The following is a 22,535-nucleotide window of genomic DNA, read 5'->3' on the forward strand; positions in this document are numbered from 1 at the left end:
ATGTCTCTATTCCGAGTACGAGCATATAATTACAGGTTTTTTCGATAAGTTTTGGCAAACTGGTGATTATGTGAAACTGGTGAATATTTTCGAGTAACTTCTTGAATTTTTGAGAACGAAGTATAGAGAGCAATATCTGAAAATGCAATTCTGCAAAATTTGGAAGAGTGTTCTAGAATGTTTTGGGATTATCGAAAAATCTCTCCAATTTTCAAGCGCGGACCAAAGAGATAACACCTTATTTAGGATCAATGGCAGATGGTAGAATATTCAAATAATGAAACTTATCTGAGTAATTCTAGGTAACTTTATGTAAGCTCCAAGCTTTCAAAGATTCCTGGAAGTAAAAGCGTTTGTAATATAAATAGATAGTCCCCTTCTTTTTTTGTAATAAGTCCATGATTTAATTATGAATTAGGGACTTGAAAACATTTCTATTTGATACATTAATAAGTATATTGGTTTCAATCATACGCTGAAATCTCGTATCCTTGTTACATTATGGGAACTTTTTAGATAAATTTAGTTCCGATTCTGCTACCTGTAGCGCTGATTTAAACAAAAACAAAGAAAAAATATATGTTGTACTCTATGTTATCGACTATAAATAGTTTTGTCTTTTTGTCCGTAAGGTTATATATTCTATGGTTTCAATTTCATAATTAAATTTAAATACTTTGGTCGAATTTCATTAATGATATTATTGATAAGCTAAATAGTTTATTAAAACTAGTCATTTAGTATGAACATAAACCAACTAAGCTAGTTCCATCTATGAAAAAATTACTTAAACATTTTTTACTTATACTTGTCTCTCACTGTTGGCGCTTCAAAAAAGATTTTAATAATAATTTATGAAAAATGATATTGAGATCTAAACCAATCAATACGTAAGAAAAAGCTTAAAAAATGATTTAGTTGTTTACTATGATATACATATCCTTAAATTTAGTCAGGGTATAAACCATAATAAGAGCAAACTATTTAGTTAAAACAGAAATTAGTTCAACAAAGTTCTCATAGATGGCCATGTTATCAAAAAACAAAATAAATGTGGGAAATATAAAATGAAAATTTACATTAAACGTATTCTTGATTTAAATCGATTGATAAATTAATCAATTTAGCTGTCATGGTTAACAAGAGATCGAATTTTCGATTTTGTACGAAGTATTGGAAAGCAAAGATGGGGGCGCTAGAAAAAGGGGGTGTTTCTTCGCAAAAAAAAAAACGATATTTTTATTTGTAAAAATAAAAGACACGAATCGAAAAAAAAAAGACATGGTGAATATTTTATAAGAATAAGGGCGTTTAGTCTGGTTGAGTGGTAGAAGGTAGAACGTTGAACGTTGAACGGTGTAACTGTTTTATAAAATACAATAAACAGACGTTATCCAATCGAATAGTGGAGGTGAATGGTAGTGGAAAAGAGCCAACCAAATAAACTTGACTATGATTACAAGTAACCAATCAAAATGCATTTAATATACAATGAATGTACTTGTAAGTAGAAAACTTGTAACTCGTGTGTCGTAGTCCGAGTCCTATAAGTCCTATGATCCGATCATCGTCACTTCAAACAATTATTTACATTTTCTTTATATTATATTCATAATTTTTTATCATAATTAATAAATTTATCTTATTAATTTACTACAAGAAATTTGAATGACGCACAAAATATCTACGTCGTTTTTCAGGATTCAGGATTCAGTGGATTTAAGTAAAAATTTCGATTACTCAGTCCACTCAATAAATCGGAAAGTCTGGAAAAGCATTTCTATGAAAATTAAGAAAATTAGGGTAGTTTTCTCACTTCCAAAGCACCCCAAATAATAGCAGTGATAAAAAATTTAAAAAAATTCTAAACTTTATCTCGAAAATTATTTTTCGGGTGTTTTCGAGGTCACTGATTACGAATCAATAACGAAAATCGCATTCATTTACTCGCCAGATTTCAATTACTCGGATTTAGAAACTCAGAACTATGAGAGTGATATCTTGAAAAACTGATTTTAATCAGCGGCAACATTTTCGCTGTGTCTAAGTTTTTTGCTGTTTCTTTGCAAAATTTCGAGATATGAAAAAATATTTTTACTGTCGATTTTGACCTAAAAATAACGAAAATAGCATTAATTAATCCGTCAGACAAAAGCATTTCAAGATATTGAATCCACACAAGATATTACATAAGTAGTAGTCAAAATTTTATGGTCGCTAGGAGTGTCGATGGTGAGATGCTTGGCTAGGACTTGGCAAACACCTATTACAGTAGGTTAGATGAAAATTGCTGATATTTGGATACAATTCCTGGAAAATTGAACAACCTATCATAAAAAGATAAACTAGAAAATCAAAGGACCAGACCAGAGTGCCCTAATAAAATAAATAATACATTCTGATGAAGGCTCAAAATCATAAACGAAACGTAGCACATATTTAAAATAAATTCATTCATTTAGAAATTGGAGCAAATTATAAATTTTCGATAATATAGTTTCTTTGTCACCTTATTTTCAATTTCGAGTTTTTCACAACTGAAAAAAAAGGACTCTGAGGAAAATTTCCAGCATATTCACATATCAATTTTCATAAAATATATATATGGTGTGCTTGAAACCACGCCCAAACGTGATATTTAGCGCCTCCCAAACATATTTTAAGCAGAGCCTTATGTTTACCCATGTTCTTAGCTTTGTCCAACACATTCGAATCTGTTGAGATGGGCGTAAATGAATATGCAGATGATGATATATCTGTCTTTGTTCGATTCATATGTTAGAGTGTATCGACATGAGAGTGAGAGAGGTTAACATGGGATATAAAGTATGTGAACGTAGATGATAGAAACGTAAGGCTAACGTACATGTACGGTTGGTATTGCTATAAAGTTTTATAATCAATCGTGCCTTTCTTTAGCAAAATATTTCTAAGGTGAGAGATGATATTTATATTCGAATCATTGAATAATTGTCGCTGGCACTGGCATCGGTAAACCACTGACTTCACTGACTGACTCTGGCTGTAAGGACTCTAAATCTAAACTGCAAGTCTGCTCTGCTTCTAGATCAAATGAAGTCTTCTTTAATTGAATTGGAAATAAATAAAAATTGAAAGTTTTGTGTTGAAAAATAATGATAATGAGTTTTTTAAGTGCAAAGTGATTTTAAAAGTGAACTGCATTTGGATGACAGGATTTTAAAGTGTTTTTTATTTTTAAAAGTGTTAACTAATTAGTGTTACAAAGGAAACGATTTATTGTTTGAAAGCGTAGACACGTGCATTCGCGTGTCACAAATTAAACTGCAATCACGGCGGCATCATCCGAATCCCAGATGACCCAACACAGTGAGACTTCAATGAGTGATCATTCGGAGGTATCTGTGACACCGCCACCGTTGGCTGTTAGTAAAATGCTTGAATTTGCGAGTTCAACACAAAATTTTGGTTTTTTAAATTTAGAGCGAAGCAGAAATATGTTGGCGGCTCCATTAGCCGCCTTGCATACAATGACTGAAATGAAAAATGCCCAAGATATGAATCGAGAACGGGGCATCGATTCATCCTCGGACAACAATAGTATTGAACATTCATTGTTGGAGCGTACAAACATACATTTAGAACGGTCCAACAATAGTTCAAGTAATGGGAATGGCACGTTAGGGAATCCTCACGGTATCGACCATATTTTGTCGCGACCGTCGCAAACGACTACCGCTAATAACACATCCACAAATCATTTACACTTTCCAGCGAATTTAGCATTCGCTGCACATAACAGTTTGGGAATGACCACGTCCACTGTGGACGGGTCACATACATCACAACCGGGTTCGGGTAGTCCTGCATCCGCTACAGCTGGCTTACGCGGTTTTAATATTGCAGCCGCTGCGTTCTTTCAACATCATGCAAACAATGCGGCTGTACAAGCTGGCAAAAGTGCAAATCCAAGTGCTGGTAGTATTTATTGGCCAGGCTTTCAAGGTCTTGTTGCAAATCCAATGGCATGGAGAGATCGACTTAGCACAGGTACGTTTTACTTGTACACTCTTTTTTATACTCATCAACTCATCCGACGGGAAAAACATATGCCCTTCCGAGTTCCGACGCATTACACAAACTAAAGATCAAAATATGATTCGAGTAAATCTACTAAAATAGAGCAAAATTAACCATTTTTACTCACTTCAAAAAGTCGAATTGAATTGAATCTTCGGACACTTATGACCTTCTTAATCACTTTTCTACGTTTTTTAGATGAACTCAGAAATTATTTTCTAATTTTAAGTTCAACTAGTTGCAAAAGCGTGTTTTTTAAACAATTATTTATTAGTAAAGTGTCATTTATCATGGTTTTTCATTTACATTTCCCCATTTAGAACACAAGTGTAGAATGTTAGCTTATCATAATAAAATTTGGTAAAAGCAAATTTACTAACATTCGCGAATCAATAAAAACAACTTGTAGTAATTAATAGCAACAATTTCTAAATTTTCCAACTTTTCCAAATGGGGAATTTGACGTTTTTTATCCGTAAATTATTCCTGAAATTTTTCATTTTGCTGTTCAATTACTTTTAAAAAAAATTAGTTGTAATTTATTACTAACATATTAAATTAGCGCAGCAAAATAATTCAGTCACAAAATTAAAACTTTCATGAACAATTTACGGATAAAAAACGGCAAATTTTCAATATGGTAACGTTGGGAAATTTTCGTTTCTTAAGATAAGCTAATTTAATGTTAAAATGCGAACCAAGTCGTTTTGTTAAAAAATATAATTGAATAATTTATCGATAAAAAGTAACAAATTCTTAGTAATGGTAAAGTTAAGGACACTCGGATCTAATGCCCAGGGCGGCGAATTTTCAACGACGGCAATATTAGGAGAGTGAGAATGTTTTTGAAAAATATAAGCGTGTTGGAAACATCTTAAATAAAATAATTTTGTTCCTTATTAAGAATATTTTCAAAATTATAAACATTGCATTTTCAGCGAAAAAAATTGTATTTTTTTTTCAATTCTCTTTAATTAAGATTAATAGACAAGATATTTGTCAATATTTAGATTACACTGTATGCATCATATTAAAAAAACATCAATTATAATCGAAAGACTTTGATGTTAATAAATATCGTATACATGATTAAAAGTAAATAAAAACAAGAAGTAATAATAATAATTTTTAACTTCCGGCCATGAAAAATAAAAATTTTTTATAATTAAAAAGCTATTGATTTCCGGGTGTTCGAAATTCGGGTGTATATACATCAGATTTCGAAGTTTTGAGATTAAATCTGCCATAACTTTTCTAACAACTTGATCGATCGATTGCGGTTTGGCGTGTTCTAAAAAGTTATTATCAGATTGTTGTTGCGCTTATTCGAACGTTTGGGTATGGGTATGTTTATGGAGGTTAGCGAGCCATGCTCGAGCATCGCGCCTCGAAGCAATGGTTCAGAGCACCTAGCCAAATAGACGCTTGTACTCTATCCCCGCTACACTTTTCAGTGGCTATTATAACCAACTGATGTACTGAAACTCAGAATTTGCCTAGCGCTGAGTTTCCTAATTTCTTCTGGTTCGACTATGGCCGAACCCAATCATTTCCTTCGCTGCTGTATGAGCGCCGGGCAGTAACAGAGAAAGTGGATCGATGTTTCTTCTGAATTTTCTCCGCATCTGTCACACGCGGGAGATTGTCTTTTTCCAATCTGATGTTGGAACTTGTTCAGGTTATCATGCCCTGTGAGTAACTCTACGATGACTCTAATATCAGCTCTGTTTAGTTTCAAGATCTCCTCGGCTCTGTTACCGAGCGAGTTTCCTTCACCCAACAGGCTTTTGGCGATTCGCCCTCCCTCGTAGTTGGTCCATGCCTTTAATTGTTGGTTTTTCAGATTATCTCCTAATCTATTAAGACTTTCTATTCGAACGTTTAAAAGTAACAAACTTTGAAAAAAGCCATCTTAGATGCAGGCACTTTGGTTAAAATGTGAAAGTAATCAAAATGGAAAGAAATAAATCTGTATGCCACCTTCTTTTAAATATTCAATTTATTTGAATTTTTATTTTTATATATTTTACTCTTATTGGTTTTTCATTGAAAATAAAATTGTAAGAAGAAAAGCGGGTATTCGAGGAGGTTTGGGGTGGCTATAATTTATTAGTAGCGACTAGCGAGATAGTGTAAGCAGCATATACGAGCTTCGACTCAACTGTACAATGGTCAAGAAGTAAATTGAACATATCTCTCTATATCTATATATTCGAAATCCTCTAAAATCAATTTGCCGTAAAGCTCCTTAAGCTTCTAAATTCTTTTCTATTGTTCTTCAATTGATTGATACAGAAAAAAAACTGTATTATATATTTATAGCTTTTTCTTCGCTTACAGAGGTTAAATCAGTAAAATTGGACCATTTTTCGCTTAAAAAATTTTTGCTGATATAAATAGTTGATCATTACAACCGATCTGGCGTTTTATTCGATATTATTATACAGTGGAACCTCGGTAAACGTCAGTAAGTCGAAAAAAAATGCCATTCCTTTCCGCTGAACCCGAAAATACTCGATATATCGAATTATTTATACTTTGCAATAGAACAAAATGTCATTTCCCTGCGAGGTATTGATTGATAGTACGTAATAATACTCTCGAATTTCAAAAAGCAGATTTCGTAAGTCGTAGTTAGTAAAATAGAAAGACTTGATAGTTAAATATAATTGTGCCTTTCTCGGAAATTTTAGCAAAAAAATGAAAAAGAAAATCTTCTATATCTCGAACTAATGATTAAAAAGTGATAATTAAAATATGAGTAAAGTACATATTAGTGAAGTTTGAGATTATTTTGCAATTAATGATACAAATTTTTGATGATTTATTGGCAAAAATATTCGCAAAAAACGATGCGAATGTTAAAAATTACGCGAATATTCGTCCCATCACTATAGTACCCATATAATTTAATTAAAAAAATGTGAGCCAAATTGAATTTGATTGTAGATTGCAGTAGCAACATATTACTATTCGATAGATACCTATAGCGAGTGAAACTAATGAAGTGAAAATTTCAGTAATTTGATTTAAAAGCTAACATCATTATTGAAGTATTTAGTTGATGAGGCGAAGCATAACGTATCAACCGCTCATTTCAACCGCAACGCTACTATAAATATGTGTATCTACTATTTGTGGGTAGTGGGTACACAGTGGCGGCTTTAAGTCTTCAGCAAACGAAAAATACTATCCTTTTTTCCTAGCAGGCGGATGCCGCTATCAAAATTATCTTTTTTTATACCCTGTATATATGAAATATATATCAAGGTATATTAAGTTTAGTCCCAAGTTTATAACTACAGCTTAAAAATATTGATGATACGAACAAAGTTTTGGTATAGGTGTTCATAAAATCACGCCCAATTCTGACTATCCGTCCGTCTATCTGTCTGTCTGTGGACACGATAACTTAAAAACGAAAAGAGATCCCAAATTGAAATTTTTATAGCATTCTTAGGACGTAAAAAGTAAGTTTAAGTTCGTAAATGAGCAACATAGATCAATCAGTTGGGTTCCGAAAATTAGACTAGAAAATTTAGAGGAAATCACTGTTTAGAAGAAATACTTATTTTCTTTACACAAATTATTCATCAGTTACGAGTTTTACGAGTTTTTTTTCTTCAAATAATTCGGATGTTTAAGAATAAAAAGTTTCATATAATTTTACAATGAAAATTGTTAGGATCTTTGGGGGATCTCTTTTCGCTAAATCCGTCACTGTGAATGTTTGGTTCTACTGTAACAGTTAACGTATGTTCATGTTTCATAAAATTAATTAAATTAAATATTTTTTAATATATAAAATCAACATTTACCTACAATAAAAATAAAAAAATTTTTAATAATATTTCAAATCTAATATAATTAATTTTATTAGTAAACTTATCTAAAACCAATATCTAATATAATCACCACTAAATCACCATATGTTAGTTATTATTAGCATATACAATAAACATATCCCTATAAATCCTCTTTTTTACAAGTAAATTAAACATTTATTATTCACATCCATGGAAAATCCAATCTCGTGGAAAATGCTGCTAGGGCTTTTTATAAGTTGGGTTGGATTACTTGAACACCCCATTTTCTCGAAGTTCTCTGAAGGCCCCTAGAAATTTAACTGGTTAATTATGATATAATAATGGACAACTATGCCAAGTTTCATTAAATTCTGAATGCAAAGTCTATTACCGATAGTACTACCTTAAAATTAAAACTTTTAATAAAATATACTTTTTAAGGAACAAGCTTTTATTGAACTAAAAAGTAGAAAAAAAAGTTTTATCTATGAATCACTCCTACCCGAATGAATCGAAAAATAATTAGGATATTTGATATTTTGAACTGAATGACTCAAGCTTTTACTAATAGTCGTTTATGAATGACACAAAGATAAAATTATTTTCTACTTTTTAGTACAATACAAGCTTGTCCCTTAAAAAGTATTTTTTATTAAAAATTTTTTTGATTTTACCTCCCAACCGGCATACAAATCAGAACGATAACGTGCGATAAGGAACATCGATCCAAAAATTGGCAAAAACTGAGCTGAGTGTTCTTTGTTTTTATATAAAACAAAACGTAATTATGTAATAATGTATTTTGAAATCAATTATAAATAATAGGTTGATATAGCTTGCTTATAAGGTCATATAAATAAGGTATAAGGTATAAGGTATGGAGGGTAGGACATGTAATAGGTATAGTTGTTATATTTGCAATAAATAAAATAAGTTGTAGCACAGACCTTGCAGTCGTAAAATGACGGCTATCAAGCTATGAATGTAAAATAAGGTAATTTTACAACTTTCATTACCATTTTAATATTTCTATATTTAAATCTCTGTGTTTTCTGCTACTTTTTATGATTATGGTTTTTCCAGCTTTTCATTCTACATTGCTTGTTTGTTATTTTTTGTACCTATACTTTTTGTTTTTATGATCGAATTTCAATTGATACATTTTTTACCATTATAAATATCTATATAGAATCAGAGATTTTGAAAACGTGTTTGTTGCTTTTTTTTTTTAAAAACATTTTCATCTCTAAAATTTATTTTTTTGATTGAATTTTTATTAATTAGGAGTTTTAAACATTTTTAATTGATACACATTTCTAAAGATTTTCAAAACCCAACTTCACTATTCTCTCTGTGGAGTGAGAATTCTTTACCGGAAATGTGTTGTTAGATAAAAAATAATGATACGTGACCTAAAACGCGGGTAAGTCTTGCTGTGATGTCATATCGGTATGAGTCATAGACCATCAGTTAGTTTAGTGTAGACAGTTGGGTATAATATATACATAGAAAATAAGTATTTATATTTATTATAATCAGATGTCTATGAATATATCTGTCAAACTTATTTATGTTATTTCGTATAGTGATACAAATATTACGTCATCAAATTGGATTGCCCACGTTTTCGACAGTTTAAAAAAGGTTTAAAATTTAAGTTTTTGGCAAGAAAGCATGTGTATTTTTCCGAAATAAATTTTTGGTGGCTTTTTATTAGCAAAATCAACATTTAGAGGTACTTTTTCAAAAATAGTGGAATACCCTATTCGGTTAATAGTGGTGACAATGATTTCAAACTCGTTACACAAATATCGTCGACAGAATTGGTCTCAGAGGTACCTGGTGCAACGGTATCTTAAGTAGTTTTCGAGAAATTCCTCATATAATCAGTTCAAATTCCTTACTGGAGGGTTTAGGGAGTCTAGAACCATAATTGTTACAACTGTTTTCGAAGTTTTGATAGTATTTTTTATACATTTTACATGAGATACTTACTTGACAGACTTTCAATACCTACCCATTAAATTAGAATGTTGTTGGGCGAAGTTGCGGGATACAGCTTGTATGGAGGGTAAACGGTAAATGAAATTTTGAAATTCATTTAAAATGAATTAAGAAAGGGTATTAGAATTGAATTAAAATCTTTTGTAAGCGTAACATGAACGTGACGAAGTCAGAATCGAAGTCGTAATTCAAATATGAAGTAAAGTGAAGTGGAGATGAGATGAGATGAAGTCCTTTGCAAACTAATTTATTTACTTAATCCTTAATATTCATATGTAATTAAATTATTTAAATCTCAATTATAAACATCATCTTTCTATTATTTATAAACCATGTTATTTCGTATCCGTATCCGTAAACCATGTTATATGCTATCGGAAAATTCATGACACGTGTCGGGTGCAACGTATAATCAAAATTGTCTATAATGACGAATTGGAAAAATCCCAACTGAATCACAATACACTAAGCAACATTCATTTCTAGGTTAAAAAAAAAACGAGAGATGTCGTGGGACACCCGGCTCGAACTATGCTTCGATCGTATCTTCGTACAGATGTTCAATTTTGTAAGATTATTTTTTTATGCTCTTTCTTCTGTCTATTTTTTTATAAATATTTAGTTGTAGTCGATTTGCTATAAAAAAAAAAAGACAATTCCAAAAAAATGAAAAATATACAACAAGATAAAAATTGTTTGCATGTCTGTGCATTGGTAATTCTGAAAATAAAGTATTAATTTAAGAAGTCAAATACTTGTTTTATTGTTTAAAGAATTCAATATTAAAGCTACTTTAACTCTATACTTTATGAAATAATTGTAATATTAGCTTAAAAAAGACATACTTCTGATTTAGTAGTCAACCCAATATGTGTTTACTTTAAATTATCTCTATTATGTTTTAACTTCTGATAACTCAACTCATTTTTCTCAAAAAATATAAAGTGATAGATTGTAAATTATTTTCAAAATATTCTCAAAATTCATGGCAAGCTGAATCGATTAAAAAACTTTTAGTTTGCTAGTTAACACATCCTCGGATTTTGGGGTCGTTTTAAGTTGGTCTTTTTTTGGTTTTACCTCTCAACCAGCAAACAAAGTATAGCGTGGGGTAAAGAAGATAGTTACAAAAAAAATTTAATTCTATTTAAAAAAATCTTAATGAAGTATATGTTCGACATATTCGATAAAAATTTCTGTATGTAGAATTTTATTTGAATGCATTAAAAAAAAAGCGATATGTATACAACATCTTTTGAAACTTTCTACATGAAAATACACTTCGAGTTCTAGGTAACAGTAACAGTAACAGTAACAATATACATATATATTCGAGTTTGATGACGCCCTATTCGATGTATCTGTATATGTTGTCGAGAGTCGAGACATTCGACGAACATTCATCGTTGAATTTGTTACCGCCTTCATGTAATATATTATATTCTAACTCATGATCCATTTTCTCTGTTCGACCATTCTAACTTCATTTTGTTACACAAATGTATTTTACCATGTAACAGTTTATTTCGAATTGATATCGAATATTAACTTCAAAGCAAATCATTACTTTTTAATAAACTCGAACTCAATTGTTTTTGGCCAATTTTATTCGAAAATCAAATTTTTTTTTTTGTAATTTAACTATTGCCATATGTTTTTTTTTCTCGAAGTTTCGAAGTGAATTCGGACAAAGCTAGAATCTATTAGAGAGGAAGCATTGATTATGGAATTCCCTTTTAGAAGAGTGCAATCATTGCTTCATTTTTCATTTTAGTAGAACTTTAATAAAGGTACAAAATGTTTGGTTAAGAATAAAAACCAAATTAGTTAAGTTTAAGTTTATCAAGTCTGAGTGGCTTCTTTAAGCCACGTTTGCCCATGGATGCAATAAGGTATTCTACTATATTTGAAAAAGTACTTCAAAATGTGGATTTACTTTATAAAAACCCACAAAAAAGTATCCCACTTTCTTGCAATTAAATTAAATTAAATTTTAAACCTTTTTTATTCTGTCAAAAACACTGTCAGTCATTTTGGTGACGTAATATTGGTAAAAACAACAGTCGTTATTATATATGTAATTATTATATGTACTTAAAAACAAAGTTGATTAATGGTTACATAACCTACAATTTCCATGAAAGTAATCAACAAATAAGTAATTAATGCATATTATTTTTGCCTTTATGATGTCATATCATGGCGGCTGTTGTTTTAGGTCACGTGATGTACAGATTAAAAATTACCGACTTTTAATTTTAATATAATAAAAAAATAATATTCTTTTATGACTCAAAATCAGAATATTTGAGCATATTTCTACATAAATTTTAATTTTTATCTAATTTCATAATTTATTTTTTACTACCGAAAGTACCTTATTTTAATTTTTTATATGAAGTTCGATTAATTCTGAAAATTAAAAATCCCGGACCTATTATAATATATAATTTGATACCTCCCACATCTAATCGTATTGGTGAATCATATTTTTGTTTTCTTTATAAATAATAACAACCAAATATTTTTTTTAGTATTCACTACCCAATTAAATCAATTATTGTTTTATGATAGTCTCCTCAAAGTGACACCTACTAATTTAATGAATTTGATAAGTTTGTGAATTCATAAATATTTTTATTTTCCCATAGTCACATCTCCCGAATCAGGCCTCAGATCGAAATTTGGTAAAGAGCTTTTTTGTTCGTCTTTATGAGCTTATTCTGTAGGCCAACGATCTGCAGTCAATAACAGAACGCCCTGTATATATATTATTTGAATAAACAATATATGTGGATGTTTTATCCTGGTTACGAAAGATGAGTATCATCCTTTAAGATGTGTTATTGAATTTGTTCAAATATCATATACATATCCCTGGAGAGACGTTACACATATATATATGTTTTTTTTAGCTGTTGTCAGCAGATATTCGAGGAAATATAGCACTTGTTTGACACGCTATTCGATCAAACTATCACTGTTCAATAAAAATTCTATTTTCTAGTCACGTAACAACGAAAAACAAAAAAAAAGGAACAAATAACTATATGTGTGTGTATTTTATTCGATTTCATATCCTTGTCTTTTTTTTTTTTTGTTCATTCACATCGAAATTCAACACTTTCTATATAGAAATTTCGAATTAATATTCAATTTTATATTTTGATTGTAACAAATAATTTACACGAAAAAAAAAATAGTTGAAATGTTTTTATATGTAATATACATGAAGGGTATGTTAAGTTTAGTCTAAAAGTTTTTTTATAACTTAGAAATATTGATCTTAGATTCAATCATTATGGTCTGTTTTCATGACCACTCAAAAAATAAAAATGAACTCAAATTTGAACTGCAAGATTTAGGTACAAAATCTCTATATCTCTATATATTATAAATGCGAAAGTAAGCATGTTTGTTTGTTTGTTTGTTACGCTTTCATGCTAAAACTAGCGAATGGTTTTTAATGAAACTGTACAGCAATATATCAGAATAACACATGAGATATAATTTATAAAAATATATAAATATTTGACAAAATATATTATTATTTGACATTACCATAAATTACAGATTTCTATAAAAGTAGTTATTTGACATTATCATAAATTACAGATTTCTGTAAAAATAGTTAATATAAAATATTTCACGGCCATCTTCTCTGATATGCTCAATGAATAATTACGACTATTATATGTATGTATGCATGGTTCCATATCCCTTTAAGGGATGTTAGAGACTACTTTAGTCCATGTTTTTCGCTTTTCCGGGGCTCTGCATATTTCTTCTAATGTCATTCCAGTTAAAGCTTTTAGATTATCCATCCAGCTAATTTTTTTCCTTCCAACTGCTCGTTTAGCTGGAATTTTATCAAAGAAAGCCACCTTGATCATATTATATTTTATATTACATGGAGGAAGTCTAGAAAAGCTTCGAATTGTCGACCGAAATTGCCTGGTGGATTTTCCGCCATCTTGAAAAAACGATTAAATTTAATTTTTTCGTAATAACTCGGTTCTCCGTTGAGATACGAAAATTTTTATACAATACTTTTTTGTTGCTTTTCTTACGATCTACAATTAAGGTCCTTTACATTTTTGACCTATCGTCCATCGTTATTGAGATATCGATCGAAATCATTTCAAATTCGTTCTCAAGTCTTTTTAAGCGATTGTACGTGTTTGAAAATTTGATGAGACCCTCGCAGATTTCTGGAGACATTTGCGACACATTGAGAAATTGGACATGTAGCTCGGAGGTTGTAAATTTTGTAGCTTTATTTTCATAGCAAATGCAGTTAATTTTTCAACAGGTTTTTGTATGTCGTGTAAAAATATAAATTAATTTTTAATCAATTTTGAAATTGTGATTAGATAATTATTTACCTACATTTTGTACTAAATATGTAAACGGTAAAAGTGTAAACAGTGAACTGTTTGCTGTTTACAAAATATTGACATATTATGGGTACATAAGGTACCGTACCGTAACGTTGCATCAGTTACTGTGCGTTTCGCTCTCATCACATCACTTACACGTACCTTTATTATATCTCACATATGTTTAATCTTCTTAAGGTAGTACAAGTGAAAAATAGATCTAGTCAGGTTACATTTTTAGAAAATGTCATTTTATTCGTTTTTTCAGGTAAAACTGAAACATTGACTGCAAAATATGACTCTTACTGACATCTATTGGCGACGAAATAAAGTACATGACCGGGACATTCAAATTGATATTTGTGTGGAGATATTTTAAATGGTTCTTATCCAACATTGCCCTGGCACTCGTACATCCTTAATACCTACCATGCTAATGATATAAACACGATTACGATTTTAATTGTTGGGAATTGGTGTAGAAATTTGAATTTAGTTTATTTTTTGGGAAATATGTTTGACCAACAATGAGAAGGGAGAACTTTGAGGTTTTAATCATTTATTAATTATTATTTTAAGATTATATAAAACAAATTTGAAAGAAAAATCATCATTGAAACGGAAGTTGTACCGCTTCAAAGATACCCGCCTCGAAAAAAAAATACGCTTATCTGAGAGAAACAAAATAAAACGCAATTTTAATTTAGAAATGCGCAAAAAATATACCGAAAAAAATATCGGACTCATTTCTTAGTATCTCCCCCCACTTTAATTTCTTTATCTTAGCCCCTAAAAACAGTGAAATGATTACACTTGCTCTGTAGCAAAGGAAAACACGCCTACAAGAAAATTCTGTACCTGGCCATGGCTATCTTGTATGAGAAAAATATTTTAATAAATGGTTTCACTGTACCTATACAGTAAACATGTATAAATTATTAATAAATTATATAGAAATGATTATAATGTTTGTGAACACTTGTAAAAAATAAAATTAAAAAATGTCATAATAATATTAATATATATGTATTATTGAAATATGAAAAATGATTTTTCAGGAAATATATAATTATTTAATATTTAAAATATTATATAAGAAAATAATGGATGGATGAGAAAGAAAATGTGGAATATTCTAAGTGTATTTTTCTTTTCATTTTTTTTTTTTTCTACATAAAAATCATATGATGAGTTTTTAGTGAAATATAAAAATGTGATTGTATTTATAAAATACTAGCTTGATACTCGCCCGTTTAACTGTGTTTAAAAGTAAAAACCACTACTTTATACCCACCACCTCTTTTGATCTTCCATAACACTCCAAAGGATTGTTTTACACAGCCTAAAATATATGCACAGTTTTCAATTTTTTTAAAATGTAAAATAGCCATAATTCATTGAGTTTATCAGAAAAAGCAGGCAATGAATTGTTTTTCATTTACAATTTTAAATTATTTACAGAAATATTTAATTTTTGGCTTAAAATGATGCTCATAGATAGAGGAGTAAAATGTCAGATTGAGTTAAATTTTTAATTTTTTTTAATAATATATCCTTATAAATTATAGCTCATGTGTTATTCTGATGTATGATGTAATAGTATTTTTGCGTGAAAGCGTAACAAACAAAAAAACATACGTACTTTCACATTTATAATAAATATGGGAGGATAAATGGGTAACGGTAGACTGTCAGTTATTTCAAAATGTATATTTGAAAATAGAAATGGAATTGAAGAGAAAATGGAAAGGATGAGAGTGGGGGTGGGAGTGGGGGGGGTTTGTTAGAGGTGGAGTAGATTTAATATGATAGTGGGAGGTGGTATCTATATATCTATATATATATATATATGAATGTAATGTTGTATAATAGAGACGAGTTGTGTCTGATGGCGGCAGTAGGAACAGGGCAGAGGCGCCTGGCTGTCAGCGTCAGCGACGGTAGACGGTGGACGGTGGACTGTGAATGCGGCGGCCAACTCGTGTGCGTATATACACCATTAATACAAACACAATTTGATAAAACGAGTGTCATCAAGGATTCAAATGTAATCCCGCCAATAAAAAAGTGCTCATCGACTCGTCGTCCAAAACAATAAATGAGCCACCCCTGCATCCTGGCTTGGGTTACATAGTTACACAGTACACATACTCCCACATTTTCTCATACCCTTCGATTCCCGTTTCCCAAACCCCACACAGAATAATAGCCGCACAATAATAATTTTTTTAAAATAATTTAATTTACTGTTGATATGATATAAAATAAATTAATGGCGTTGATCCATTTATTCGTTTTAATTAAATATTATTCCATCAAATTTATCTTTCATCCATTTTCATTTCAATCAAAACAAAAAAAATAATTTTACATAAATGCTTTATTTGGTTTTGTTTATTTTTATTTTGCAGTGAACACAAGTGCATTGAATAATGCCAATGAAAAAGATTCCAAAAAAAAACATACGAGGCCAACGTTCTCTGGACAACAGATCTTCGCATTGGAGAAAACTTTCGAACAAACCAAATACCTGGCTGGTCCTGAACGAGCTAAATTAGCGTATGCCTTAGGCATGACTGAATCACAAGTAAAAGTAAGTAACTATTTTCATTTTCTTTTTTTTCTTTTATGTACATCGGAAAAATCGGCAAAAATTTTAAGGAAGCAAGAAAAAAAGTTTTTAAGCTGGTATTCTGGTCTAAAAACCTCAATTGTAGGTAGTTTTCAAACTAAAATTATAGGAAAATGAAAAACATTTATGTAGTTGAAGTGGGGGGATACAAAAAAAAAAAACGGGCTGGGCATCCAAGTTGACATGATTCAAGCCCTTGTACTAATCTGAATCAAAACAATTTGAAAAAGTCTTAATTCGTAAAGATCTAGTTTTCGTCTGAACTTCGGTCAAAAATAAAATTGACAAAATGGTGTCGAAATGAAACAAACAATTTTTATTTGACCTTTTCAAAATTTAAATCCGTAGTCCCGACAATAGATAGATTTATAGAGAAGATTCCTATCAAATTTCAAAGGAATCGGTCGAGTAATAATAATAATAATAGGGTTTAATCTCCGTTTCTCTGATATATACGAATATAACAGAGGCCACCCACATTATTACTTGTTAATCTTTATTTATTTAATTACAAACATATTTACAATTACATTTTTGATGTGGGTGGAGTCGGTTGCTTCGATCTTAACCAAGCGACGACAATGTGATCAATTCTACACTCCCATTAATTATAAATTGTTCACACTACCGCTGCCTGGATTCGAACCCGTAACCCAAGACTAAATGGACAAACAGACAAAGACAAACGCCTTAGACCTTGGTGGATTTGAGTAATTTTCAAAATTTTATTCTTATTTTTCGTCTACTTTCATGAAGTTGTAACAAAATTCGACTTACGAGCGCCAATTTACAAATAATTTCAATTCTAAATCAAAAATTGCTTTGTTGCTCATACTACCTTAACTGATTCATCGTAATTTTGACTGTTTAATTGTTCAGATTTGACTTTTGAATTTTCAACAATGTGGTTTTCAGCAAAATCAAGTTTGACCAAAACATCGACCACCCTCTTTCTCTCTCACTTGACAACAATAAGGGGTTGAAACGAATATTGAATGGTGTGTTTTTAAAAGGGGTGATTTGTTACGATTAGGGGTATGTGTGTGCGTCATGTGTACGGTACGGTGGTAACACAAAAAAAACCAACATATCATTTAAAGTTAAGAGTTTTAGTTGCGAATCATTAGAGCTATAATTGAGTTAGTTGTTCAAATATAATTAAATATATCTATAGAAATACAAACAAAACACCCTCTAATCTCAACCCTCTTCACTCTAAACGATGCGATGTTTATTTTGCTACAGATGATCAACTCTAAATCTAATTTTAAATAATAACTCTTCTAATTTTCTGTAAATCATATAACCTCATCATGTTTCTATCACAAGTTTTTTTTAATTTACTGAGTACGACTTATATTAAACGAAAATACGAGGCTCGACAATTTCTGAAGTTAATTTTTTTTCGCTTACACTTTTACTCTTGTGATGAGAGAAATTCTCATCATTTTTGTATTCATAGCTAACAAAAAAAAATTTAGAATATTTAAAATTAACCTTATGTAAGAAAAAGTTTGAAGACTCCTGAATGAAAACATATGTCTCATCAAACACAGAATTTGGAGGGTATGAGCGGGGTGTAAGAAGAGTGTAATTTTTTTCGTGGAGGTAAACGGTTGGTAATATTTTTTTCTGAGTTTTAATTACAATTTGTGTACATGTAGTTATATATAAAGGGTAAGATGTAGTACCTAGACTAATGTGTATCTTGAATATTCTGTAGTTTTTCGACAGATTTTGTTATTAACGATACAGTATTTGTATTGAAATGAGAAAATTTTATAAGAATGCAGATAGGCTGAAGACTGATTGTCAATATTACTTATTTATTTCTGGCCAGTAAATTTTTATACTATATTCCAGTTGTAGAATTAGAACTTTTAGAAAATATTTGACTTTTTAAGAACTTTTTCCTTGGGCTTTATTATTCCGCAATGGTATAAAAAGGCCCTAACACAAATTCTTGTTCATCACTTTTAAGATAAGCACTCTAACAACTGCGGACCAATATCGTAGCGTTTACAACTACTCAAAATTGAAATGTGATGATATTGTTTTACAGCGAAATTTAAAATGTGACCTTTTACTACCCTCTGAGTCTTATTTACTTCATAGTGTTGAGAAATAACAGTGCTATGAACTTTGTAACATAGCCATTGTGATATTTTATTAAAAACAGATAAATTCTAGGTACTATATGTTGCCCCATAAAAAGTACCATCACATCTCTACATTAGTGACTGTTTATAAAAACATCTTCAAGACATATCAAGCTCTTGCTCTTGGCGAAGATGAACCAAAGCAAGTAATTAATAAACGTCATTTAAAGACGTTCTTGTACGTCTGTACGTCTGTATACGTCTATGAAAAGGGTAGCTCATTGCTCATTGCTCATAGCTTTTACTTAATACTGCAAACTATAACACAAATACTAAAAGAAGACATTTAAAAAAAAATATTAAATCTGAGATGAGAACTAAATTACATCGCTTACACTTACACTTACACGTCACGTGCTGTGTTGATGCTCCTTTAAAAAAAAATTAATTCACTTTTATACAACAGTGATTCTCAAACCTATCCCAATTATAAGTACTATCAAAGATAATCAATCCAAAATGGACGATTTTTCGAATTAAATTTCGATTTTAACTCCAATTTCCTGAATCAATGTATTAAATTTAGTCCCAAGTTTGTAACGCTTAAAAATATTGACGCTAAAAACAAAATTTTGTTGTAGGTGTTCATAAAATCATTTAATTAATCTGTTCGTCTGTCCGTCTGACAACACGATAACTCAAGAACGAAAAGAGATATCAAGCTGAAATTTGCTACAACGTGCTAAGGACGTAAAAAGTGAGGTCGAGTTTGTAAATGAGCAACATAGGTCATGGTTTTGGATCCGTAGGACCCCTCTTGTAAACCGTTAGAGATAGAACAAAAGTTTAAGTGTAAAAAATGTTTCTTATAAAAAAATAAACAACTTTTGTTTGAAACATTTTTTCGTAAAAATCACGCTGTTTACCCGCGAAGGCGCAAATTGTATAGTATGTATTATATGGGAATATCAATTATATATGTAATCAACTCTATATACATGATATTTCAACAATTAACTCAGTCAATTATTTGTTTTCACTTGTTTTTATTATTTTTGCTAGCATTCTTAATTATTACAAGTTTATTGAAATATTTGAATACATAACGCTATTAAATTATCAATTTGTCCAGTTTTTACATTCCACAGCACACTAGTTTTGAAAATTTATTTTTTATTTTTATGACTGTGCTATATGGAATGTTAAAACTGGACAAATTGATGAGTTAAGTCTAGCTACACCTTTGTGCAAGTATGGAAAAATTGCGATTTAATGCGAAAGAATGTCAGAAGTGAAATTTTGATGTTGCTAAAAATTTGGTACCGGCTTAAACAAAAATCATTTTTTAATACGCTCTCTGATTGTGAAAACAGGATTATGTCATCTGCAAACCGAAGGCTCCCTTAAGCGCCGACTTTGCAAACAAATATTGCTCTAACTTTGATCCTATATGGTTCAAGATGGTTTCAATAGCTAAGCTTATTCCATTTTAAAAATAATAAATATACTTCGATGGAATTTTGTAATAGAAAAATTCCGGAATTGGGATTTAGCATCTCAAAATTTCGCAAAACAAAGAAGATCAAATTTTATTAATAGTGTTTATTTTTGATGGAGCACTTGGCTGGTATATGTCGAACGAAGATAGATAGAATTAGTTGCGTTTTATTTGCTTGATATTTGTTACATAACATAAAAGCCAGTAATAGTATTATATTATGTAATACAATAACTGTAATTTAGTAAATAGTCAAATATGATTATGACATTGTAATTAAATTATTATATAATAAATAGAGAATGAGAAACAGTAGAATCAGAATCAGAACAGTAGCAGTAAAGTAAGTAAAATGAATTAAATGCGAATGTATGGTTAATGGTTGTGAGAACTAATTCAATAAAATTCATTTCAAGTCGTAAAGTTCAATTTAATATCATAAAAGCATCATTTAATTATTATTTAATTAATAATTTTATACATAATTATTATTATTATTATTTGTAACTTTATTTGTTTTACACTTAACTATAAATGTTTAGTTTATTTTTTAAAACAAATTATCAATATTAACAACTAACAAAGTTAATTGTTTAAATACGTGTTTATATCTTGATTGAGTTTCTGAACTAGCACGATGTGGATATTATTGAAGGATAGCATTGAATAATATAGTTAGGATGATGTGGGTACCGGGTGCTCTGACGTTAAAGGAAACGAAGTAGTGGAGCAAGCGCGAATCCAGCCCACAAAGAAGGTGATGAACACGGCGTAGCACCCGAAAATCGGTCCAATGCGAATCGAAGACTATTTAAAGCAGTTCAACCCTTGTAGGAAAAAAAATTTTATACAACAGGGCCTGTCTAGGCGCAATAGTAGGTTGCCTAGGCTCGGCCATAATACTGGGCCATGACTGGACCACTTCTCAACTGACAAGTCTTGGTTTGCCAGTCTTGGACCAAGACTCAGCCAATGTATAGTCAACAAGTCTTGGTTTGCCAGTCTTGGACCAAGACCTAGCCAATGTATAGCCAATAAAGCTTGTTTTACTACTCTTGGGCCAAGACTCAGCCAATGTATAGTCAACAAGTCTTAAGCAAGCTATTAAGGTGATGACATGGCTATTATGCCCATTTGGGAGACTTTGCCACTGAGTACTAGCCTAAATTAATCAGTTCAACCGAACGCACCCATTATGCTCATAGATACAACCATATATGAATTTTTCAACGGGCTATTTAAAAAACATGAGTATATAACGCATGTGTTGAATGATTTTGATTAAAACGAAAAAAAAAAGAAACAATTGGCTTAAAATCAAATATATTTATGAGAATTTGAATATAAATGGATTTGAGTTTTTGTTTCTACAACCGTACCATTCTACCACTCCCCCCTTCCGCTTTACTTTTATTGGGTAGATTCATTCGAATGTATTTAAAAACGTGGATAAAAGCTGACTGAATGGATTGTTTATATGAGGACTGAGGAAAGAAGATTTCCTCGACTAGAATGAGATGAGATAAAAGTATTCGAACAAGATATAGTTGTGTTGTAAGATGAATTCGTTATCCAGGTGTTACATAATATGGTATGGATGTCGTAGTCATTGAAGTCGTCAGTCGATTCATGTTGGAAGGGAAACATATTTTTTTTATTTTTATAAATTTTTATAGCCCCATACAATTTTAGGTTATTGCTTAATATTGTTTCAACTATTATGTATTATTTGAATTCGTTTGTATATCGAATGAAAAGCTTTAAAACATCTAGATCCATAAATATTTATTTACGGCCATGAAGTCATATGGTCGTATACCTTATACCTATATAGTCCTATACACAACACAAGTATACCGCCCGCGCCGCACCGCGCCATCAATATTTATTCTATTTACCGTTTCAATTCTTATTTGCTTTGGTTTTATTTTATTTGATCGGTCGGTAGGTAAAGTTAACCATGAGGGTTTTCTACCAACGCGAAAAAAGAAACTTGTTGAAAAATTAACAAGACATTTTTAAGCCCGCCAGCATTCGCGTCAACGGATTTATATAATT

General features: G+C 30.6%; 1 protein-coding gene across 1 annotated transcript in view; it reads left to right on the forward strand.

Annotated features, from left to right (window-relative positions):
- The first annotated feature begins 3,335 nt into the window (after positions 1-3,335).
- Positions 3,336-22,535, forward strand: part of LOC123303082 (homeobox protein Nkx-6.2-like) — a 44,649-nt gene continuing 25,449 nt past the window's right edge. Inside the window, exons 1-3 of the mRNA XM_044886182.1 lie at positions 3,336-3,524; positions 3,636-4,033; positions 16,670-16,841. Coding sequence (XP_044742117.1) covers positions 3,336-3,524; positions 3,636-4,033; positions 16,670-16,841 — 759 coding nt within the window. The remainder of the gene's footprint in view (positions 3,525-3,635; positions 4,034-16,669; positions 16,842-22,535) is intronic.

The sequence above is a fragment of the Chrysoperla carnea genome, chromosome X, assembly GCF_905475395.1.
Source record: "Chrysoperla carnea chromosome X, inChrCarn1.1, whole genome shotgun sequence".
NCBI lineage: Eukaryota > Metazoa > Arthropoda > Insecta > Neuroptera > Chrysopidae > Chrysoperla > Chrysoperla carnea.